The 25,940-nt window shown below is 38.5% G+C and overlaps 1 protein-coding gene across 1 annotated transcript; it reads right to left on the reverse strand.

The window, feature by feature from the left end:
• Positions 1-8,093: 8,093 nt before the first annotated feature.
• LOC139732905 (protein GPR107-like) lies at positions 8,094-25,463 on the reverse strand. The gene is made up of 14 exons (XM_071643745.1): positions 25,330-25,463; positions 23,447-23,620; positions 22,044-22,153; positions 21,315-21,520; positions 20,293-20,618; positions 19,219-19,323; positions 17,858-18,067; positions 15,605-15,678; positions 14,880-14,997; positions 14,105-14,279; positions 12,282-12,331; positions 10,028-10,075; positions 8,941-9,107; positions 8,094-8,211 (listed from the first exon to the last, which is right to left on the reverse strand). The coding sequence occupies exons 1-14, from the start codon at positions 25,423-25,425 to the stop codon at positions 8,121-8,123; spliced, it is 1,950 nt and encodes a 649-aa protein (XP_071499846.1). The 5' UTR covers positions 25,426-25,463; the 3' UTR covers positions 8,094-8,120.
• Between the last annotated feature and the right edge of the window lie 477 nt (positions 25,464-25,940).

The following is a 25,940-nucleotide window of genomic DNA, read 5'->3' on the forward strand; positions in this document are numbered from 1 at the left end:
AATATCTGAAATTTATACTATTTTCATCCTATTCGCTTTACATCGATTACATGTCACATATCAACAACTTTTGTTGGTGTTAATTAGATTTATGAGGAAAATACTCGCAGCCACTCACAAAACATTTCACTTCAAGTGTGCCAGCCTGCAGCTGGAGTAAAGACATCTTTGAAACTGGTTTTCTACATTTGCAATATATACAGATAAATATTCTAAATTATGTAAATCATTGAAATTCATAAAACTACATTATACTACATAACTAAAACACAAATGAGCAAACAAATTTACTGATCTATTCTACTATTCTAATCTACTGAGACTGGGTTGCCAGCGACAGCGTAGAGTCCATTTGACCACTGGTCACCTACTGAATGTGAGTGCTGGACATGGTAGTGTAATAGCTGGTGCTACTGCACAGACTATAATCTAAATTGAAACTGGGTCAAATGAAAACAATTAGTAAGAAAATTGAAATTGGACTTAATTGTAAATACTATGAGAAAGTATGTACATGTACTACTGGAAGTCAAAAATGAGAAATTCTATTCATAGGCACTGTGTCTGTAATGAGTCTATGTAACAGGAAGAACTTAGTTGTAGCATATTTACAAGTGTATTCATATTGGCCAGAGAACAAAATCTGAACTTTGCACAGGTAAGTAATTGATTGAGTGAATTCTCAGAATGCCCTCTGAGCCTACTCTTCTGCATTGTATAACTGACGAACCTGCCTCATTTACCCTTTTTGAACCCTGTCCGTAGCCATCTTCCCTTTCCCTGTGGTCCTCCCAATCTTATATCTCCCTAATTATCTTTTTCTCCCTTTTTTGGTAGAATAGTGTGATTAGGTGTCTCATTGAGTCCCCTTTTTATTTCTTAACCAGTTGAGGACAGACTGATTTTGCTACAACACGCATTTCCCATAGACACCTCCTCGAGTATACTTGGGACTCGTCCTTAACGGGTGAAAAACCCTTTACACACTCTTTACTTTCAACTCTGATAACTTTTTAAAGGAAAATGCTACTGTGCTATGACAGTTGGTGTTAGTCATGGATAGAATGTGTTGATGCAGCATGATCAATTTCAGCTGAATCTGATGATCCCTTCATTATTTATGGCACAGAGTTTCATGTCCCCCCCCCCCCCCCCCCATTTATTGCACAGCTAGCAAGGCTTGGTAAGATTAAGCGCATGAATAGACCCTATAGTTTAGAGCCTCTTTTGCCAGTTGATTTACACATTTCCAGAGTAAGTGTTTTCTGTTCAATATTTTGATAGGTTAGAAAAGTCAATTTGTTTTGAGCTATACATCACTTTAAAGCTTAAAGTCAGCTCTTTCAGATTCAGTCCTAAACTAAACTCCTCAAAAAAAGTTCTGCAAGTCCAATTTGATGTAACATATTTTTCTCAAAACTATGTCATTTCATTCAAATGTGACATCATAATAAAGCCTGATTACTTATCTTTAAAATGACATCTCACTTGCTATGATTGGGTATTCCTGGAATGCGCAGTATGACTGAGTATGAGGAAAGACCAAATGTGAAATGTTACAAAATAGAGCAAACCTGTTATGTCAAACAGTGTAATTCTCATTTGTTTTGTCGTTTCGGGGAAGGAATGTGCTTGAAAAGAATGCATTGTGAGATTATCATTAGATTCCAGGCTTCATCCATGAATTAAAAACTGCAGTAGTATCTGCAGATTAAAATTAAACATAAAGGTTGACCAAACAGTCATCTAATGTCTAAGGATTGGGAGTTTTTGAAAGTACTGTCATTTCAGCATTGCTTGTTCCAGTGGCCTTTTTCATCAAAACTGTACATTATCAATAGCAGAATTGTTGCGACTTTTCACTTCTGATCTGTCCCCATACTCAGCTGTCTTGTACATTCCAAGAATGCCTAATCACAGCAAGTAAGGTGTCATTTGAAATATAAGTAATCAGACTTTCTTATGATGTCACATTTGAATGAAATGATATAGATTTGAGAGGAATATGATACGTCAAATTGGACTTGCAGGACTTTTTTTGAGGAGTTTAGAAATCCATGTCTGACGACTTTTTGTTAATATGTGGTGTAAGGTCACATATTCATCTAGAACTGAATATTTGCTTACATACATGCTCTGCACAGTCTAACTTCTCTACTGTGTGATACTCCACAATGTTTCTCTACTCCCCCCCCCCCCTCCAAATACTGTACTGTCCCATCACTTACTGTATGTGCCTATACCTGAACTTACTACAATCCCTATCCACTGACCTATTAAAACCACAATGTATCCTCTGCATAAACTTTGATTTTTCCACTTGATCCTTCCCACCCTTCCCACCACTTCCTACAAACTCCTGTGTTCCTATCCCAGTCACCACATAGCTTACATTCCCCTACAGTCCTTAGATATGACCTCCTGTACACGTACAGCTGTATGTTTATAATTGGTATGAATGGATAGATCAATAAATAAAATGTATGTGTACATTTTCGCATCACCTGGGGTAATTTCAGAGTACTAATTATGTGCAAGGTTATTCCTTTCTCTGTTCAAGCGAGCAGTATGTATTTTTCTGTTGAAGGCGTTGCATTTTTGAAGTCTGTATTTCCTTTAATCACAGATACTGTTATTTTTTCTGTTTTGTGTTTCTGTTTACTTTTAGTTTCCAATGAAAACATGAACAAGGCATTGTAATTCCAAAGTTTATGTAATTTGTACTGTTGTGTTACATTTTTTTCCAAACCAGCATGTTCTCGTCCATCTGACCAAATGTTGAAGGCACTCTTTTATGATTCCAATGTGAAGCACCTGAGCTCCATTATCCTACAAGCTACCAAAGTCTTTGATATTGTGTATGAACCTATGCAGAAATGACAGTCAAAAATAAATGCCAAATACTTGTACATCAAAAAAGTGAAAATCTGTAAAGTGACTACATGTACTTGATACTTCCTGTGATAAAACTATTGTACTTCCCTTTACAGTGTCAGTAGAGTTCATAGATGTCTTGGTAGTGACAGCATGATTTCCAAAACGTTTTGATGCTGAGGATGCTTTTTTTTCCCCCATACACTTGAATGTCAAGAGAGCTCAGTGAGCAAAGCTTGACAAGATCCTACACTGAGTCACTACAACTTGAAACAATGTCTTTGAAAGGCATAAACCTGTTTACACCCAAACAGCTCCTCCATAAAAGTGACCATTTTTAAAGGTCTAACAGGTCTAGCCTGATGGTACCAATCATTTAGAGTTGGAACAGTGTGACCTTACACTGCTTCTGTAAACGAGGTGGGGGGTGCTGTTGATATTGTAATTTTGGAAACAAAATACTGAACAAAAAATGTAACATACAATGGCAGGCTCAAGTGGACTAAATGGGTTCTGAGGTGGCAGGAATAGTGCTTTTTCTGTCACTGAGACATCCATAATTTCATGTGGGTCTGAAAACAGTTCGTTATTTGTTTTATTGCTTTATATCCCTCCAACAAATCTTATGAAACAAAAATGAAGTTGGGAGACTGCCATTTTGGTTGTTTACATGCTGCAGCTCATACAGCCAATCATGGTAGCGCTGTGAATATAATTTAAGAAGCGGTCTGTGGAGGCCTATTAAGTATAGCACTTTAGCACTTCACACATGCTACCGCTGCAAAATGATCGATCGATTGTTGTCTATTATCAAGCTAATTTTTGTGTGATGACTTCTTTAAATTTTGCATGTAAATAACATGTCGCAATCTTCAAATATGCAAATTGCCTCACATGCTAATAACACACAATTTTTATCAAATGTCCTTTTTTGTTCCTGCTTTATTGAAGAATGAACTTGAAAGATGAACTATCCTTCACACCAAAAGAAGTTTAGTTGTGTCACCACAAACAAAAAACAATTCATTGTCAATAGACATTTTATTTTTCTCTTACCCAGAAATGTATTTACAGAAATCGTCTGTCTTGTTGTGCAATATACATTGTCATAAATATAATTTCACGTGCTGAAGAACATCCCTACGAGAGTCATAGTGCACACTAGAAACTACACTTTACATGCTGCTACACAGATATTTGTCGACACATTCAAAGATAGAAACACAAGATACTATTTTTCTTTTTTGTTTCAATGTTCCAAACTGTGAGGAGAAACTGCTTGCTTACCAGCAAATTGCCTAACAATCTCATTATACAATGTGTACAGTACACAAGGTGCTTCTCTAAGACTGCAACAGGAAACTAGCAGGAGTGTTCACATGGAGCTTTCCCATTAACATGACAGTGTGCCTTCAAAAAAACAAGGCGTTTCTGCTTGACATGCATGCTGTCTACTTGACTGTCAAGAATTCTGCACAAAGTTAAATCTCTGGAAATGCACCACATAGAAGGACTACGATGTATGATTATGAGATATTTTTTCTGACAAACTGTTAAAAGCTACTGGAATCCTTGCATCTGATTGGCTGAGAGCAAATCTGTCCAACAAATTGGTCAAACACAAAATGCTTCATAAAATGCTCCCCTGATTGTAACATTTTGCCAGACTGCAAATATGCATAAGTAGCATTCACAGAATTACGGTTACACATTACCTGGCAGTAGAGAAACGCTGGCCAAAAATTCTCCAACTGTTTTCACATTTACCTCCAACAATCGGGATAATTCACTTCTCTTTTCGTTTTGTTTCTTTACCCTTTTTGATATGTCACTATGGCAAGTAGTACACCTTTGTAAGGCATTCTGCATGTAGCAACCTGAGATCTACGTAGCTGGTTCTACATTTGGCAACGAGAGAGGGCAACCCTGAAAATTTCTGCATATTTCTCTCTTTTTTTTTTACATTCTTGCAGCATGCAACATCATTCTGGCCACCAAAAGGAGGACAATAAAAATCCAGATTGGAGAAAACGACGATTAAGAATATAGTCATTGCAACATAATATTACAAAGTGAGCCATGATATGTAAAATCTTGTTTCTGTCCAGAAAGCTTAGAACACTATTACACAGGCAGCACTTTCACATGCATTTTTGGCTCAAGTTTCATAAAAGGGAAACATCTCCCTGGTTAAATAATATAGGGTCATTATTTCTGCAAAAATCTACCAGGAGGGTCGTGATATCTTGACAGTTTCATATTTCACAAAACAATAAATAACTACACTATTTGCTCGGGTGCCACTAAAAGCTCTTAAGTAAATACTATATATTTATTTATAATTAGACCATAAATAGGCAAAGCAATATATTTCTAAAACTGCAAGAGGAATTCTGCATTATTCTTGCTGCTTTCATATCTCCTAGTAATCTTTAACCTGCCATGTTATACATGTAGATCAAACAAGAAAAATGGAAGAAAGAATTTTATGAACTTGAAAATAAGCAGTGTCACTAATTGTGTAATACTGTCAAACATAGTAATTACATATCTTGAGACACAGTAAGGTGGGGATACCATGTAGTGCAAAGGCTGACAGGCTCAGATATTTATTTGAAAATCCCCCTAACAAACTGTGTACAGCTGTATCACTGAACTCCAATGCAAGTACATGTACACACAAAGCCAAAGAATCTTGACTAGAGTTGACCGTTACTGAGGAGAGTACACATCAGTGCATGTTATATTCTCCGACAAGCGCTAGCAGGTTTCGAATATACCCTTCTGGAGATTAATTCATTCAGGCCACCCACTTCTCCCCATGCCAGTCTAAATACAAGTTAGTCTGATCAAAAAAGAGTAAAATCTTACTACTTCAACAGTAAAAAATTTGACTGAAATCCGATGAAAAATAAGGAAGCCATGACATTTTGAACTTTTGGTAATTTCTGCAAAACAGTTCTTGTACAGTGGATATGAATATGAGTGAACTAACCATGTCATAACCTCACAATTTTTTATTGATCGTGTACAAAAAAAAAAAAAATAACAAAAATTCATCGTTTCTGTCATTGAAGTCTGAAACATGATGATATTCCTGGTTGATTAACTTCAGAATAGTGATCGGTCAGATATACATGTACTAGGATTTGAGGCTTGGGCATAATTGCATTTGAATGAAAAACTGGATATTTCAAAATTTTATGTACAAACTACAGTATATGGCAAATTATGAGGGGATGACATGCTCACTTTGCCATTTGCATATTTATATTGACCATTCAAGAACTGTTTCCTGGAAAAATTAACGGAACTTCAGAATGTCATAACTTCCTTATTTTTCACAAAAATAAAAATCTTACCGTTGAACTTGTAATATTGTGTTATCAGACTAACTTATATTTGGACTGGATTTCCCCTTTCAAAACTGCTCATCCTACCTACATTGTATTGTATGGCAAGTTCTGAAAAAGACTGAAAGTGAATCTGTAAAGCAATGATAGCATCTGCAAATAAAACACATCTGTCTCTTTTAATAATATTTCTGCTGTCTGTTATACAGTCAACACAACACGAACCTGCTGTTCTTATTCAAATGCACATATCCAATTCAAAGCAGAGACGAGTTCTTCCAATAAACCAATCATGAATGAGTTAACAAGCTATTACATGTAAATAAACTTAATACAATTTTGTATATGACATGGTGAAGAAAAACTGCATGATACTAACATAAAAACAAAATCAAAGGGCTAACATTTCGCTTGGCACATCTTTCTGTTCTAACATGATGGAGACCATGATTGCAAATGACCATAAAATATTCTTCTTAGATGCGACCTGTATGCATCTATCGTATGGTGTGCATATGTACTTTTGCACACATCCAAACATGACATGAAGATGTCTTGGTGAAAACGTGTGACAAGAAGCAGCAATATTTACATAAAGTACATGTGATAACATCATTTTGTTGTACTTGTTTAGCTAACAATCATCAATAGCAGGCCCTGTGACAAAAAAAGGCAAGAGTCTGTCAATACACGAATCAATACTGTATCAAGACAAGCCAACTCACCAAACAAAACCACACAACATTCAAAACTAACTTAAAATTCAATTACTGCAAAGCAGATTCATGCATTAGCGATTAAAAACAATAATATACACCTTAGACATCTCCATTGAGATTGCACACAAAATTGTTTGGAGATAGCACTATTGTCTTATTTTCACTACTTTTTTTATTAATAAAAAAAAAACATCATTTATACAGCACTTATTACCAAAGTTTCTAAGCAGGTGAACATAATGGGGGTGAACACACAAGGATTTACTGTAAAACACGATATTTTCGCTGCATGAAATTTTTGCAAATTGGAGCAGACGGCCTTTTTCGCGGCATGAAATTTTTGTGAGTTGCCTCTAACATTCAATGTGTATAGTGTAGACAAGAACTTTCATGTGCATTTTATTTTCGCGAATCTTGGCTCTCGCGAAATTCGCGAAATTAAAATGCACGCGAACATTCCTCGTTTTACAGTACACACACAAACTACAATCAAATGAAAGATAGGGTATAATGTACATGTAATGCAAGCTGTTTGGAGTTGATGAACAATCTTTCCCTTCATAACCAAACCTGCCTTTTTAAATTTTAGGCGCAACACACTTCAATAGCTTATTATGAAAGCTGAGATGAATTCTTCCTTCCTTTTACACACACTGCAAACATACTGTATCAGCAAAGGAAACAAATTAGACAGCACCATGCAACATCAACACAAACTGCTTTTTATAATGACTTCATATCCACATAAAATCACAAACCACCGAGAGCACACAGGACCCTGTGGAGGATTTGGAAAAGACATGAGTAGTTACATGAATTTGATTCAAAAGTCACTTGATAATTTGAAGTGCCTCTGGCTTGTATGCTAGAACATCTGTAAAGAAGACAATCAATTACAACACCTGCCTACCACTCTCCTCCAAAGTAATAGAGCCAATGTGGTACCAACAATACCCTTTGCCATTTCTGCTGCATCTGCATGAACAACAACTTGCTTTTAATAGTGCTGCTCCACTTCACGCTTCATCACACTAATTCACATGTCCTTTGGAAATCCTGTGACCCACGGTGTGAATCCCGAGTTGCCGTGACAACACGTCAGGATGCTTTGCAGACAAGGGATGATGGTACCAGGTAGTGGGTGTGGATCAGGGGATACCAGGCACTGTCCGGTCTACGCACTGTGGTTGGCTTCGCGCTGGACGGCACGAGTTCCGTTGACCTGTAACCTCTTCATGCCCTCCGACAGGCCCGTCTCGGTGACACTGCAAATTTCACAACAGTACATGCAAGGTCATTTTCCTCAGAATTCATAAGAAATATATGTTCACTCATTTCCTATGACCTCTTTACATACAAAAGCTTTGAAATCCCCTCCACTTCTCTAAGCATTCATTTCACTTGTGTGTTGGTCTCTTTTGGATATCTGTGGCTTTACCATTTAGATATAATCTAACTGCTAATCATTATGTTTAGGAATACAAACTGTTAGTCCAGCTTAGAGGAAATGTTTAGTGTTTATTACACAGGACAAAAGCATGATCATAATGACAATGATGATGATGATGATGATAATAATGTCTATTAACATGAATACATACAACAACCTTGGTAATTACTGGGAAAAATATACATAGATTACAAAAAGGAAGGGAATTACAGAAAGGCCATAATAAGAGAATTTGTACAGGCAGAAATAGAGACATATGCTTCATGGCATGTTATGTAAGTAAAAATACACACAAAGACACAATAAATCTGTGAGGTGTACATCCAAATACATTTGGAATGAGTCAAATAGTAAAATCATTTGAAGCATGTTTATATCATCTCACTGATATCATCAGTTAGCAAAAAAATAAATAAATAAATAAAATGGGTGTATAGGCCAACAGGACACATTAAAGATAAAACCACCAACATGCCACAACTATGTGTGTGTGGAGATGGAGAATTGGGTTCTTTCTATATCAAATTTTGACAAAAAATCTTACACTTCCTCCATTTCCAAGTCTTCATCATCTTCATCGTCTGAGGGAAGTTGGAGGTACGGGTTGTCTGTTCCTGGGCGGAACTTGTAGGCTGTGACCACATAGAAGACATACGTTGCCAACTCAAAGAAGAACTCGTCCAACCACATGAACTGGAATGGCATGGTAACCTAGACAGTCAAAGAGGAAAGTGATGGGGGTGTTAGCCCGTTGAGGACGATCTGATTTTGCTGCAACACACATTTCCCATAGACATCTGCCCGAGTATACTTGGCACTAGTCTTCAACTGGTTTAAGGGAGATCAAATCAATTCCTTGATATCATGCAGAGCAGACACAGAGTAAGAATACCTGAAAGGTTTTTCTTGTTTAAACTGAATAATACCACAAACGAAACTTACTGATAGAAAGGAAATAAACTACAAATATTTGCCTCATTATTCTTTAACAGATTGGTAGCTGTCAACTGTATAAATCTACACTATCTTTATAAGAAGATTCCGAACCCCTATAATCGCTACATTTTACAAGTCAGTGCTGTTGGCAGTTTCTGTCAAAGGTACTACGCACTGCCACTATTTCAGCACAAGATGTAGGGTCTACTGTATGTGCCGAATATCTCTCAAGGTATTTATTTCAATTTGCAAATTTCGCGAGTTGGGTGCTATTTGGGAATTCAAAAATGCGCAAATATTAACTTTGATCCTGACATGAATGTGACGTGCACGCATATGTTCTCTGTTTAGTCTTTCACTCCACAATCGTGAAGTTGACCATCCGCGAAATTGTCGGGAAGTCCCAATTCGCGAAAAATTTGACTCACTATTGAATATATGGCATATACAGTAAATTTGAAACTGCACACTGTTTAATTACAAGAGAGGAATTGCTCAAGTCATGCATTTTTAAAAAATAAAATGTTATTTCTACACTACAGGAGACTAACAATTGTACCATTGTTGCTCATTATCATGATCTAAAAAATAAATACAGAGCAGTGAATACGTTCCTGCATAAATTCTCATGACAAAGTGCAGACTTGACAGTTCCACTGAATGACTGAATGCTGAATGAAAGAGCATATTCTCACCTTTAGGAGATACACCACAATTCTGGAGAAGTAGATATAGCATACGACCTATGAGAGAAGGAAACAATTCAGACATATATGAATCTGTAATGAGCCTCTTCACGCCATTCAATAATCCCAGCTTTACATTCGGTTGCACAAACATGTTCAGGCAGACATTGTCTTAACTTCTTCCCAAAACTGGATCATAATACAAATCCCTACATGGTGCGGGGATATGGAGATCCTAAACATGACTTCACAAAATCACTGAAACTTGCTGGAGACTTTGTGTATGGTATCAGAAAGTTAGACACAACTGTGAATAACAATTCATAGTGAGAAAAATAATTTTCCAAATCATTAAAGTATCATTTCAGCCTCTTGCTTCTCCATGGCATAATCATATTTTGAAGCATGTTTTTTTAGATGTATGCATGTGGGGGAATCAATTATAGAACAGACATAAAAATCAATTCTAAAACATCCTTTAGTTTCAATAATAATCAATGTCCCACTGGAAAAGTTGAGATGCAAAAGTGAAAAGTAAGGACCTCTTTGAGAATAAGCCTCAGCTATGGCTGAAATGGCAATCATTTCAAGGAGTCGAGAATTAAAAATTAATTCAAGTAACTACATATATAAACAAGGAAAAGTTGAAATTACGCGGTGCGTAATATATGTCCCTGCCGGAAGTAGCATTTTGTAGCAAAATGTACAATATAGGTCAAAAATCAAGGTCAAAGGTCAAAGAAGTCAAAGGTCAAAATTCTGTGTAGAAGTTTTGAAGCCCTCACCTAGTGCCATCACATAAAGCAAACGGAATCGAAATCGGGTTAGAAATGGCGAAGGAGTAGCATTTTGTAGCCAACGTAAAATATAGGTCAAAAATCAAGGTCAAAGGTCAAAGAAGGCAAAGGTCAAAATTCTGTGTAGAAGTTTTGAAGCCCTCACCTAGTACCATCACATAAAGCAAATGTAATCGAAATCGGGATAGAAATGGCGAAGGAGTAGCATTTTGTAGCAAAATGTACAATACAGGTCAAAAATCAAGGTCAAAGGTCAAAGAAGTCAAAGGTCAAAATTCTGTGTAGAAGTTTTGAAGCCCTCACCTAGTACCATCACATAAAGCAAATGTAATCGAAATCGGGATAGAAATGGCGAAGGAGTAGCATTTTGTAGCAAAATGTACAATACAGGTCAAAAATCAAGGTCAAAGGTCAAAGAAGTCAAAGGTCAAAATTCTGTGTAGAAGTTTTGAAGCCCTCACCTAGTGCCATCACATAAAGCAAACGGAATCGAAATCGGGTTAGAAATGGCGAAGGAGTAGCATTTTGTAGCCAACGTAAAATATAGGTCAAAAATCAAGGTCAAAGGTCAAAGAAGGCAAAGGTCAAAATTCTGTGTAGAAGTTTTGAAGCCCTCACCTAGTACCATCACATAAAGCAAATGTAATCGAAATCGGGATAGAAATGGCGAAGGAGTAGCATTTTGTAGCAAAATGTACAATACAGGTCAAAAATCAAGGTCAAAGGTCAAAGAAGTCAAAGGTCAAAATTCTGTGTAGAAGTTTTGAAGCCCTCACCTAGTGCCATCACATAAAGCAAACGGAATCGAAATCGGGTTAGAAATGGCGAAGGAGTAGCATTTTGTAGCAAAATCTACAATATAGGTCAAAGGTCAAGGTCAAAGGTCACAACTGAAATTCTGCGTAGAAGTTTCAAAGCTTCCATGAAGTGCTATCATATAAAGCAAACAGAACCAAAATTGGCTCATAAATGACAGAGAAGTAGCAAATTGAACATTTTGATCACATACGGACGCACACACATACACACGGACACACACACACGGACACGGACACACACACGTACGGAGCCCGTTTCATAGTCCCCTGCTCGAACTCGTTCGGCGGGGACAATGAATGAATTTGTGAACAGATATATGAAATACTCAGACATATACATTAAATGACTAGATGGAACAAAGATGGAGCAGATACACTGTAGGGACAATCCATTTTTACTCACACACCATTTGTATCTTCATCAATTTAAGCTCCTGAAACCATACAACAATCCAAGAGATATAATGTCAAAGAAAGACAAGGCATGTTTTCAATCTTCACCTTTATACTATGATACTGTACTACATGCGCAATATAATCATAGTGTGTGTATAAAATAATCACCATACTACAGTATTTCATTTAACACTCTTTGTTGACCAGATAGTAGCATTTTTGGTGTTTTGACCAAAGCATTACATGACTTACCAACACATAGTAGGACCTGAAGAGCTTTAGCTTGATAAGGCTTATTGCGGCTGTGAAGACAAAAGATACATAGAGCAGGAGTGATAGTTCTAGTATTGACCATTACCATTGACCATAGGGCGCGTTCGAGCGCTCTCCTAAAGTGAACTGTACCGTACCGTACCGCGCTAGAGGAGCGTTCGAACGCTCCTAAAGTGTACCGTACCGTACTGTACCGAGCCAAAAGTGGATCACTTCCCGATGTGCTCCAAAAGCGTACCAAAGCGTACCATAAGTTCGTTGTAAAGCATGCGCGTATCGTGTGCATACGTCACAATGCAAAAACATCATTCTCTTTGTTCGGGGCAGCTGTAAGTAGGTCAAGCGCAAGGTGAATGACCTTCTCGCTACAAACAAGCGTGACCTTTTCTAAAAATAACTCGAGAGGTACGCTTTCTCCACAGAGCTTTCGAACGCTCCCAAACTGGCACAGTACGGTACGGTACGCTTTAGTTCAGTTCGCTTTGGTTCGCTTTAGAGCGCTCGAACGCACCCATAGTTTATAGAGAGAAGCTGAATGTTTCTGGATACAAACTTACTGAAAGGTACCATCATTAACTTCAATGTAATCTTCAAAGAAAGTAGATTGTGGTTTCCATTGATTTTAACTTTATGGCACCTTGCACAGCACACATACTTTGGAAGCAAATTTCGAATTTCTTGTGTGCCAAATTTCAGGCAACAAATATCAGACAAAGTGGAGCATCTTTTTACAGAGCAGAGAAGATTAACACAAACAGACATCTGTACATACAACTCCCCTGTGCCTTAGTCAAGACGATTGCTTGATGAGACATGTACACTGATCTGCTTAATAATCTCATGCATCTGTTTAATATGTCTTTGTCAAGTAAACGCAGTCATATCACACCTATCCTGAAGAGTCTTCATTGGTTGCCTGTACAGGAGCGTATTCGGTTTAAGATACTTCTTTTGGTTTATCATGTTATTGAGGGAACAGCTCCTGATTACAATGTTTGTTTGTTTCGTCAATACCAACCTTCACGAACTCTTCGATCCTCAACTTCAAGTCTCTTACATATTCCGTTTTCTAGGAAATCTTGGGGGGAACGTGCATTCGCTCACGCTGGACCAACACTGTGGAATTCACTTCCTCGTGAGCTGAAAGACTCAAGCTCTATAACATCTTTCAGGAGTAATTTAAAATCCTATCTGTTTAGCAGTGCATTTTGAAGACCAGTGTCCTTTGAAGACAGACTTTCATGTCTTTTTTTTTTCTGCTTCTTCATCTTCTTCTATTACTGTGATGTACTTGTATTTTCAATCTGTTTGCTTTGATGTACCTATTGTAAAGCGCCTTGAGCATTTAATCAAAGTGGAGAACGGCGCTATAGAAATTGTATGTATTATTATTATTATTATTATTATTATCACTTTAACGCTATGACAATGCCAGATTTTGGAGCTTGGGTATTTGTTCCAAGTTCATCATGTCACTGCCTGCAACCAGGGACAGCCTGGCAGTAGTGCCGCTGCCCAGAAAGCAGTAGAAGACAGGTTCAATTACTGCTGGTTCCTTTTTTCTGACATGTTTGTCAAAATGATAGATCTGCAGTTGTGATCTTACAAATTTTATTTGTACAGAGGGAGACAAATTGAAGAAAACTCATACCAAAAGATATTTGCTCTTCTGAACTTTGCAAGCAATAGCAGGGAGTATGGAAGAAAAATTGTAGGGCAGCAAAGGGGAAGTAAGATAAACCGCACATATAAACAAGAAGGGAAAATGTGTGTGCCCAAATACTTTCAGTCCCACTCCTTACCTTTGCCGTCAGTGTGGGCAGCCTCCTGCAGATGTCGTATTGACCAGATGACTGGATAGAGAATGGCTCCGCAGCAAATTATGTCGACTGTCACAAACATGACCTTCCACATGTAGTACTGTGAATCACCCTCCTCCGATGTGTCAGTAATGATGTATGCCACATTGGCCAGAATCTATCAAAGGAGACAAAAACAGCCACTTGTGTGCAGGTCACAATAAATACATCGTGAAATCACTATGTGGTTGGCACAAGGGTTTTAAATATTTTGGAACCATTAGTAAATAATGCTCTCGTATTAGCCCCATGCCACTATGCTCTCATTTTGAGGCCTTTCTTTGTTACTTCCCTCTCTCTCTCTTGCTTGCTTACGTATGCGTGTATGTTTGATGGAAAAACAGTATTTTCACCTTTCCTGTAACAACCATTTGAATTGTAGTAATACAACTGGGAAAGTCCAGCACTTCCCATGATATATGAAGTTTTTTTTAACAAAGAACAGGATACAGTTGGCATCTCTGACATAGAGAGGCAAAGGAGGAGGGTGAGTGACATAAAACATTCAGCATTTACTTTCCCTGCATTCAGTTAAAACTCCAACTTGTCATATCAAATTAGCTGATGATATCCAGTAGGAAGCAGCAAATGTTAACAAGTGTAATGATGGTAGAGTGAAGGGACTGGGATGAGAAAAGATGTACAGGCCACTGAGGTTACTTGTAAGATGAAATCCCAGTGAGGCCATGTGTGCGAGGTGAAAAGAATCTAGGCTTACCTGAAGAGGAATGACAACCCAGAAGAGAGTTTTGTCATTGTCTGACAGGATTGGCTTGATGAAGGCCCAGCCGGAGCCAATCAGAACGATTGTACCAAACATAAGCGCTCCTTTTGTCCTGCAGAGTTGAAGCAATATGTGTAATTATGTAAACCTGCTAGTAACCTTCATATTAATCTGATTTTACACTCATTTACACATTTGGCCAGTTTCAACCACACTTTGTAATAATTGCAACTTAAGATAATTACAGTTGTAACACTACTAACTTACGTGCTTATGGTCAATTGGTTTTAGCAAAAACTGACAACATGGAGACTGCAATCATAAAAGTTTCAGTTTTCAAAAACTAGACTATAACACTCACAGTGTATGCTCTCAGATATCAATTACATTAAGACATACTGAACTTAGAAACTTTGCACAGCGTATTACCAATTTTATCACGTTTTGTTACATTCAAAGCTAAAATAATTTTGCTTTTCTATTCTCTCACTATTTTGCCTTTCAATACTCCATTTGCAAGCAAAATATTAGCACAATACTTTCCTACATGCATGGTGATAAGTAGGAATTTTTGCCAATCCTGTTCACATAACATCTTCAAGTCAATCTTCTACTACAAAATGATATACTTGAAAGGAATTCCCCATCTACGTTTAGCACAAATCTTCCACATGAATATTGAAATGTAATTTCTAGGAGCAGAAACTGTCAAAACTTACAAATATGTGATGTAGAATAGAATTTCAAAGGCCTGCATTGGTGATCCATCTTGAGCAATGAAGTGGTAATCAACCTAAGACAGAAGGAAAGAGAATTGGATTTACATAGGAATCACAGAGCTCTGATAATGAAGAATAAAACTCTTAAAGGGATGTTAGTCTTGGTTGAGATGAGAGAGTCAGATTTAAACTATTTGCAAGATAATTAGAAGCCACTTATTACAAAATATTAGGAGCACACAATGCTAACAAGAATTAAAAATTCATTTGATGGAAATTGGTTCTAAAATATGGCTGAGATATCCAAACATAGAGATCCTACTAAAAGTTTGATCCGACCTTTTATTTGGACCAGTTTGTTTTTTGGGTATATCTGCCCATTCAAAACCAATTTGTCCCCACTTGTGGCATGTTGTATGCCAACCAGTAATTTGGAAACCAGGAAAAGCAGTGCATGTAAGCTTTCATACCTATTATATGTCCTGCTTCCCTATTCAAGGTCATGACAAGTTTATACTATAAATACATACGTACAAATAGGTGCAAAATAGCAACCTACCATGGTGTTTCCAAGAAACTGTTAATAGCTGAGAAAATGATTCCATCCAGTATGGAATGACATCATCATGATCACATCATTAACTAGATATGTCGCTATGGCGACTGGTATGCCTCCATCGTAATGCATGGTTCCCCTACTGTAAAAGTGGTTTCTTTCGCAGTGGTTTTATTTTCATGCTTTTCGCGCTTTGAGGTTGAACAGCGAATTTAACATCACGCGAAAATGTTTTGAAAAGTCGCACGAAATTGTTACAACACTATCGCGCACATGCACACACGAAGATTCCGTGCATTGAGTGTATTGATGGTTAACACACACATACAGCGATACCATGCAATGTAGGTACAAGCATGTTATAAAGTACTCGAGAGACGGGATTTCAGGTAAGCCTGCATTTAATTTTAATTTCTATTTAATAAATAAAAGAATAATTGGATAATAGTTTGGGTTTTCATGTAAAAATAAAACAGGTTTTGCCGATTGTGAATTCACAGATTTTGCCGACCACGAATTTAAACACACGCGAAAAAGTCGGCACCGATGGAAACCGTGAAAGTATCTGTACGCGAAAGAAACCACTTTTACAGTAATAGGTCTATAGTACAATGTCTTGACAATGTGTGATGAAAGTTTCATATAATTAACAAATTATTAAGATAACAGGTTTGTCACCAGTGTATTGCATGTTCACTTTCACTGAACTAGGTTGAATTGGATAAATGGCTATGTTGTCCAAGATTGCAGGTACTTGGGGATTTGAGGATTTTTACTTGACTCTTGACCCTTTTATAAGTTTAAGGAAGAAGTGAAATTTACCACTTTCACTTGACATTTGACCTTTTGGCAAAAACTTCCATGAGAATTTCTATTGGGTAATACATGCATACACATACACATACACTAAGTTTCAAGAAAAATCCTGCTGGCATTCCACAGATAAGAGGGAAATAGTAACATTTTGAGGAGTTGACCCTGACCTTTGACCCAATACCCCTAAATTCCCTAGATAATTACTGTCAGTCAGTACATGCATATGTACTAAGTTCCATGAAGATACCTTGAACCATTTGTGAGATATGGAGAAAAACGTGAAATTCTGACATTTTTACCTGACCTTGACCTTTGACCTCACGACCATAAACTCGCTTTGCAGAATCTTTATTTGGTAGTTCATGTATACACTAAGTTTCAAGAAAATATCTTCTTGCATTGCATAGATATGGGGGAAATAGTGAAATTTTGAGCATTTGACCTTGACCTTTTGATCTTTGACCTTGAGCATGTGCCCCCTACAGTTGATAGGCACAACTTCACCCACTCATACATATATATGCCAAGTTTCATTAGGATACCTCCTCTAATGGTTTTTTAGATACTGTCCATAAAATTGATTATGGATGGAAGGACGAACAGACAGGATGTATGGACAACCCGAAAACATAATGCCTCCAGCAACACTTCGTGGCGGAGGCATAAAATCAATATCATCATTACAATCATCACAAATGCCACCAACATCATGATCTTTACCAACATTATCAACTCTCATATTTTCCACTCTGTGTTATAATCATCAACACAATCATCACAACTATCACAACCATCAACATCAATATGAACATCCTCCTCCTCCTCCTCCACTAAATCTATCATCACTACTACCTCGTGAGTGACAACCTTGGGATACTTACAGCATGGAAAACCAGCGAGAGTGACTTGAGCAGGGCCAGGAAGAACATGAGGTAGTGTATCTTGAAGACCACCGGCTGGTGGCACAGGTAGTAGATCCAGTAAATAGCGGAACAGAAGAACAGGACAGACATGGCACTGTAGAGGGTCGGGAGAGGGATATCCCCTGCCGACAGGTAGTTGGGACCCAGGTTCTGCTCAACGATGTTAAGCTGGGGTGAGGAGCAAAACGGAGAAACAGATAATAACAACAATCATTGATGACATTGGTTATAATAATTATGTCCTACATCATAATACTGTCAAACTAAGATTGGCTGAGAACTTCTTATGTGACCTATAATAATTTCACCATGAAAAGTAGAAGTGGCGTGACGTCAGCCTTGGTATATTTTCCGCCACACCAAGATTCTGACATCAATTTTGATCAAGATATTGATATTGCTTTTTTATTAAGATTTATATTGATATCTAAACAAGTTGAATCATAATCGGGATGAGGCTGCATAACTAGTACTCGAGCCAGCAGCGAGTGCAACGCCTGCACTGCACTAGCACTGCACAGCACTGTTCTCCACTACTGCATGCGCTGCGCTACACAACTGCATCTTCCAGAGTGCGCTGCCGATGCACTGTGCTGCACTAGGTTATGTAACTACGCAAAATGAGCAGACGTGAGAAGCTGATACAATTTAGTGTTTATCGTCATTATATTATCATTATCTCTTACCTCGGTCTAGAATTTTCTCTTGTAGGATATAAATCAAACACGCCACACACTTTTTGAGGTACCAGCTGAAATTATGGGTTCTTCCATGACTGGCATGGTTACTCTTTTCTTCAGTGCTGCACCCCTCAGAAAATAGTGCTACACTGTATGCCAGTCACCTCAGGATTCTTAATATCAACTGGAACATCTAAGTGCATAGTATATTTGATTAGTATTTATGAGCTTTGCAGTGCACTGCAAATGCTTACTCCAGAAGCATTTGAATTCCCCTACAATGTATGTATACAGCACACTCCTGTGATAGGAGAGTTAAATAAAAATGTTGTTGCAATAAAGTAAAAATTTATGTCCCAACATCTTCATCTACTGGTCCCAAGGATTTCCTTGCCACAAGAGTCACCTGTAAAATGTTATTAGAGAGATGGATTATATGAGGTTTTATGGCAGCAAAGTGTTACCATGAAACAGGTGTACACAGGTGGCTTAGCATACTGTAGCTAGCATTTACAATGGCCCATCTTAGCAGCAAATCTTTATTTAATCTGCCAACTTGGCCGCCAATGCCCTTCAAAAGAGCACTAGAGAATTCATGAGTGGACCAAGAGAGAATACTGATGAGATTGTGATACTCACAGACAGGTTGACTGGCTGTACGTGAGCCTTCTCGTCTGTGGCACAGTGATGGAAAAAGAAGCTGTACAGACCCTCCTCCTGTGTATCAGTGACACACACCACAAACTGTCTTCCCCAATGGCATCACACACAGACAGGACGAAAAGAAGAGACAGACAGGGAGACAAAGAGAGGAAACAGAGAACCAAAGATAATATATGATCAAATTGCAGCTGAAAAGCCATCATATTCCAACAAAACTACTTTAGAATAGATAAAAAAAAACATGGTATGAAGTCATTTGAGAACAGAGCTGGAGGACAGAGAAAAAAAAAGAAGAGCTTGAAGCAAAGAAAATTACAGACACAAATGGAGAAAGAGGCAAGATATGGGGAGGGAAAGTCAACACATACATTGTACATGTTCATTTTGAAATGCTCAGACACATCAAAAGTGACTGTATGAGTGAATATCAGTTTACTTTATCTCATGTAATCGAGCACTTCTAGCACTTTTGCATGGCCTAGATTGTCTAAATGTGTTATTTTCACCCTGATATATCTGACATCAAATCGAAGTTGGTTGATAATGATGACAAAGTCTGTCACATGTTTCATTCACACCCTTGACCACTTATCCCTGAGACAAACACTAAACATAGCCAAATGATTCATCTTAAAGCTTATCCTTCCCTGAATTAAAATTGATTTAACTTGATTTAACTTAAATATTAAATATTCCTCTTAATTATCTCATAGACACAGTACTCACAGACTTTGGCATTAATGCTATGTATGTTTTGCCAGCAGCACACCTTCTATTATGATGGTCAATTCTAGTCTTACAGAGTATAATGCATACAGTACTGAGCAAGTGTATTTTGTATGTAGATGATTTTAGCTTGTGGCCGGCACAACATCGCCTATACCAAACGATTATTTGTATCTATTGCATACTGTATTTAGTCATTCAAAATAGATTTCAGACAACTTCTGTGAGAATGATTCCATTACCACACAACATAATGACCCTTAATGACATTTTGGCACCTGCTCGTGACAACTCAGGTCATATGGGTAAATTTAGTGTCCTTACACTTGTGTTGAAGAACATGACGTCTCCTTTTGCCTGCGAAGTCACTGGCAGTCTTATCGGTTGCTTGGTCTTGGCAGCAGGGGTTTGATTGGGAGCTGCTTCCGGGTTGGGGGCAGCTTCCGGGTTGGGGGCTGCTTCTGGGTTGGGGGCTGCTTCCTGGTTGGGGGCAGCTGGAGCTTGATTCTGTGGGTCCACATCGGCGTCGCTGTTCACTGCTGCTGGTGCATTTGGTGACTCGCCATCCCCATTACCTCCAGGACTATCCTCTGGCTTGGCACTATCCTTCTGTTCCTCTGTCTGGAGTTTGCCATTTGGTTCTTCTTTGTCTACAGCACAAGGACATTCATTCATGTGTTTCAAAGGTTGGGAAAAATACTTTAGCATCCTTGTCAGTGCCTATAGTAATACAGTGTACTCGTCTGGCAATAATTTTGGCTACTGGTACTGCATAAGCTGTTATTTTCCCGAGGGTTTAATTTTCACAAATTTTGTGAATTCCTGTTCGACCACAAATTCAACAACACATGAAAATGAGGGCACGCGCTAGGGTAGTAGTGTGCTTACAACAGCCCCAGTGTCAATTTACACACACAAAAAAAAGATCTTGTGAAAATATCTGTACACGAAAATAACAGCTTTATAAAGTATTTACAACGTGTCGTTTAATATTCCTCCAGTTGTATGGAAACCATGAATGCATTTTAGTTTGAATGTAGCTCAGGCATGTGCTTCTTTTTATTTTCAATCTCCCCCTTTTTACCTGAAAATGGTAACAATCAAGAAATAGCTTTAATGAGCATCATAACATTGCATGAAGCCACATAAATCTGCATCTGTACTCTCCACCACAGTATAGCAGATAATTTTGGAACAAGAAAGATATAACTGAAAAGTAAAAGACAGACAGAGGGAAAATTGAACACTTCTCACACTGTGATTCCACAGCTCAATCATTTACAGACCCCCATCCCCCACCCCCACCCCCACCCCACACACACATAGACACAGAAATTTTTGCAAACCTTTGCTGCCTGGAATGTTTTCATTCTGTGATTCTTCCCCCAGCTCTGCCCGCCTACGTCTGGTGGAAATAAGGGTCTGCTCATCTAGTTTGACCGGACTGGTCTCACTTGCATCCTTGGCTTTTGATGCACACACATCTTTTCCCTCATGCATCGGCACAATCCTCAGGTTCTCGAGTCTCCTACCCCACCTATTCACATCTAGCCTGTTGTATGAAAATGAGAAGTAACAAAATAGGACAAACTCAAAATTGTCAGAAATTTTCAGACTCAATGGCAGCCATACATTGCATGCCCTAAAACTCAAAACATGAATTCTACACAGTTCATACGCACATAACAGGTTGGAATCCTTACACCTAAGTATTTTTATTCATATCTTCTGACATTTATGGTTACAAGTTTTCCTCTAAATTAATAGCCCCTGAAGATTTCTTTCATATCACTTGAATATATCTGGCAGTTCATCCAAATGTACAAAATTGTAGACAACCCATCACAGCTACTCATTATGTAAATAGGTTTGCCACTAAACTGTAAAAAAGGGGAAAATAATAGCACTGTCATTTATACCTATGAGACTCATTCTTGAGACAATATATCTGTTTAATTAATTCAATTTATTTGATAAAATTTGCTCTCCCTTTTTGTAGCTTAACTGCAAGTACCTGCTATAAACATGTGCATGTATTGTAGCATAGTCTTCAATAAATTGGTTAGCATACTTACTTGATATTGTGGGGATCTGTGAAATTGAATGTGAGATAAACTGTAGCCACGGAATCATTCTTTCCTACACTTCCTGGCTTCAAGACACAGTGGCTGTTAGCATGGTCCTCCTGGTTTTATGCACAAGCACACACACACACACAAAACAAAAATAACTTGAGCAATATTATCATTTGACACTGCATCACTAAAAAACAATGTTTTGATTCAACAAATTAAAGACGGTTAAAAGACCAAATATGTATGCTTTGATACATGTAAGTCTCCTAGCAAAGTATGCATGCTAAAAGAGAAAATTTACTTAATCTTTAAAGTGTGGATAGTATTAAAGGGATGGTACAGTATTGGTGGAGGCGAGGATTGGGCTTTTAACTTTTTGCGAGATACCAAGAAATCACCTATGAAATAGTGCAGAGCACACCATTAAAGAAAAGTTCAAAGCTTATTTGATGAAAAACGGTTTTGGAATGGCTGAGACATCTAAAAACAAAGTAAAATAAAGCGATCGTACAGTAAGAAAAGCTGGGTCCCACATTTTATTAGGATTACTCTGTTTTGGGTATCCCAGCCATATCAAAACAAATTTTCATCAAATAAACGTTGAATGCCTCTTGGAATTAATGATCTTTCATATTTCATACGAGGTTTCTCATTATCTCATCCAAAACTGTTAGAAACTTGAAGTTAGGTCTCAACCAAAACTATACAATCTCTTTAATGTGGTACGGTAGATAGAAGACTATTATAAAGCTTCTTCTCACAGAAATTCAATGTGCTAAATTTAAGCGTAGATGCATTCCTGATTTTCAGATGTTGCACTATATAAATTAAACAGTCCATATACTGTTTCTGTACACCAGATACATTGTAATTTTCCTACAAATGTTTTTTTTTTTTTTTTTTTTTATTGAATATGTCTTAGATAATAATTGTAATTAACAGTGTAAAGGAACTAAAACCAAATTTACAGTGAGTGAAAACGCCGGGCTAAGCCGGCCTTCCTTTCACTGTAAACACTCAAAAGGCCAAATTGCGGTACCAAAAACGGCCGTGCATTTGGCCAAGCTCTGGAGGTAATCTTGGCCAGGGCTCAGCCCGTGCTCAGCCTGGCCTTTTCTCACTGTAAAGGCAAACTGGGCCAAATGCGGTACCAAACTGCGAAAGGCATGCTCCCAACATAAATCGTTTGTTTACAAGCAGAGCGCCACTATGACAAAAAATTGAAAGGTTTGAATTAAAAGCCAGGGCAAAGCCCTCCACTGTAAATGGACAGAACTGCGAGGATGAGTACCGCGATTGAAGCTGGCCTCAGCCTGGGCTCGGCCCAGCCCTACACGTACACTGTAAATGGGGTCTAAGACACACTTTTAACTTAATATGTTGGTTCATGGGACTTCACTCACTGCATAGTTGGCACTTTCAAAGCTTCGAGACACATCGAGGGTGAATCCAACCATTGGGAGCTTGATGCTTGGATCCTTAGGTTTGGGAATTCCAAGTTCTGAGATATTTACAGTCAAGGTCCCACCTTTGAGGAACCCAAAGCTGGTAATTTCTATGTCCTGTCTCTTCTCCTCCTGTTGTGGAAATTAATTGAGGGTGTTTAAAAGGTGAAGATACTCATACATTGACATGCAATTGCCAAACCATTTAAAAATAGGTTACAGAGCAAGCAAGATTGCTAAGGTAGGGTATTATTTGCATGAAAGGCTTGCAAGATGCTGAAAAGTACAGTACACTGTGATTTACAGTATCTGTTCTAAGACTGTTAGTCACTAACTTAGTGTATGAATCCAGAAATGTTAGTTTAAATAATGACAATAAATACTGGCAATAGCAAATATAGAATTCTATTTGCATTATCTGTGGCCAACAACAAAAGTCAGTACTGGTAAGTAATCAGCTGGTACAAATGACATAGGGCCCTAGGCCTACACATGTAAAATGCACATTTTTTGTTTAGTAAATTTAGTAGGTAATTTAGACTAATTTACTTTCTATGTGGATAACCTGGATTGTGTAGATGTCAGTTCGGGAAACCCACTCACAAGGGGGGCCCCTCCTTATAAGTAACCCGTCCCCCTTATAAGTAACCCCGTCCCCCTTATAAGTAACCCCCGGGGCACCCCTTATAAGGAGTCTCCACGCTTTTTTGCAATGCAACGCGAAAATGAAAGGACTGCGGCAATTCGCTTGATTATGTCCATAAAGCTTCACAAGTTTCCTAGTTACTCACGAAATTTGAGCAAAATCGGTTTGAAGCATCATATCTAAAATCATGGATTTAAATGCGATGTCAAACGACCCATGCGAATGCTGAAATGCGAGCGATTACTGGCGCGAGTGTCGCCAGGCGCGGCGGCGCGGCAATGCTTGAGTGCAGACGTGGCGACTGAGTACGAGAGAGTCTCCGTACTCAGTCGCCACGTCTGCACTCAAGCATTGCCGCGCCGCCGCGCCTGGCGACACTCACGCCAGTAATCGCTCGCATTTCAGCATTCGCATGGGTCGTTGGACATCGCATTTAAATCCATGATTTTAGATATGATGCCTCAAACCGATTTTGCTCAAATTTCGTGAGTAACTAGGAAACTTGTGAAGCTTTATGGACATAATCAAGCGAATTGCCGCAGTCCTTTCATTTTCGCGTTGCATTGCAAAAAAGCGTGGAGACTCCTTATAAGGGGTGCCCCGGGGGTTACTTATAAGGGGGACGGGGTTACTTATAAGGGGGACGGGTTACTTATAAGGAGGGGCCCCCCTTGTGAGTGGGTTTCCCGAACTGATGTGTAATCGTATAGTTTCTATAAAAGCTTTCAGACAAGTAGTCTGTATGGACTATTCTACAAGTTTTACTTAGTTCAATGGACAATGCAACAATCTACATATTGTAAGTCACCATCATCGCGTCGATCATGATCATCACTCAGAATATTAATATTCTGTCAATACACAGCACAGGTCACAAATACACTCAACAACTGCTACTTCAAGCATTTAAGTCCAATCTGTGCACGATCCCTATGAAGTATAAGACCCTGTATTACTAAAGGAATTTTCTAGGCTTAAAAAGGATGGATATCTGTTTGCTTTGGGGCAAGACCACAGCAAAAACCCTTTTGTTGTAAATTTTAACGAGAAACAAGATGCATCTTTCGCACTAACACACGTATGGATATATGGGACTACAGAAAATTAAACTGCACTCGAACAAAGTACAGTGCAAAGAGGTCGAAAAACGGAATTTATGACACCAATATCTCACGAATAGTGTATGGTCACTTACCTTCAGCACAAGAGTGTGATTTCTGCAGAGAAATAACGGGAAAACACTGAAGGAAATATACAAAAAGAGTGCCAATTTCGTCATTTTGACTGTCATTGTTTGTCGCGCAGCTGGAGTGGTCCTTTTCTTTTTCTTTTTCCTCCGTGAGTGATGACGTCATGGTGAAGTGGAAAGGGGGAAGGTCTCATGATGTGATAAACTGCAAGCTCCACGCGAACGAGTTTGCATCCAACGCCATGACACACCACCACCCGATTCCTAATTAAAAGAAACAAAAACAACAAAAAGAACTGTAAAGCAATGACCATAGATGATCAGGGGCCGATCGCCAGGAATTCCGTAAAGGGGTGGGGGGGGGGGGGGTGGGGGGGGGGGGCTTTACTAAATTAAAGGGGGCGGTGCGCCCCCCCCCCCCCCCCATATCTTCTTCTTCCGTTAGTGTCGAGTCAAATTCATTGCATTCTGATCTCTGGGTATGGCGTCGAGTGTAAGCAACCCAACGATACCCCTCCCCCCCCCCCCCCCCCCCCCAAACACAAAAACACTAACCCAGCAAAGGATACACGTGACGAAACGGAAAATGCTGAAAATACTGTTACGATAACGGGAAT

This window comes from Diadema antillarum, unplaced genomic scaffold (genome assembly GCF_040938485.1).
Source record: "Diadema antillarum isolate AM-2024a unplaced genomic scaffold, OU_Dant_1.0 scf00000024, whole genome shotgun sequence".
In the NCBI taxonomy this organism is placed as follows: domain Eukaryota; kingdom Metazoa; phylum Echinodermata; class Echinoidea; order Diadematoida; family Diadematidae; genus Diadema; species Diadema antillarum.

What these genes read in the sequence shown, in the direction of transcription:
- LOC139732905 (XM_071643745.1), bottom strand. Translation starts at nt 25,425, where the DNA reads ATGACAGTCAAAATGACGAAATTGGCACTCTTTTTGTATATTTCCTTC. An exon ending in ATCACACTCTTGTGCTGAAG is followed by an intron (nt 23,621 to 25,329) that starts GTAAGTGACCAT and finishes TTTCCACAACAG; the next exon opens with GAGGAGAAGAGACAGGACAT. An exon ending in TGCCCACACTGACGGCAAAG is followed by an intron (nt 12,332 to 14,104) that starts GTAAGGAGTGGG and finishes TTGTCTTCACAG; the next exon opens with CCGCAATAAGCCTTATCAAG.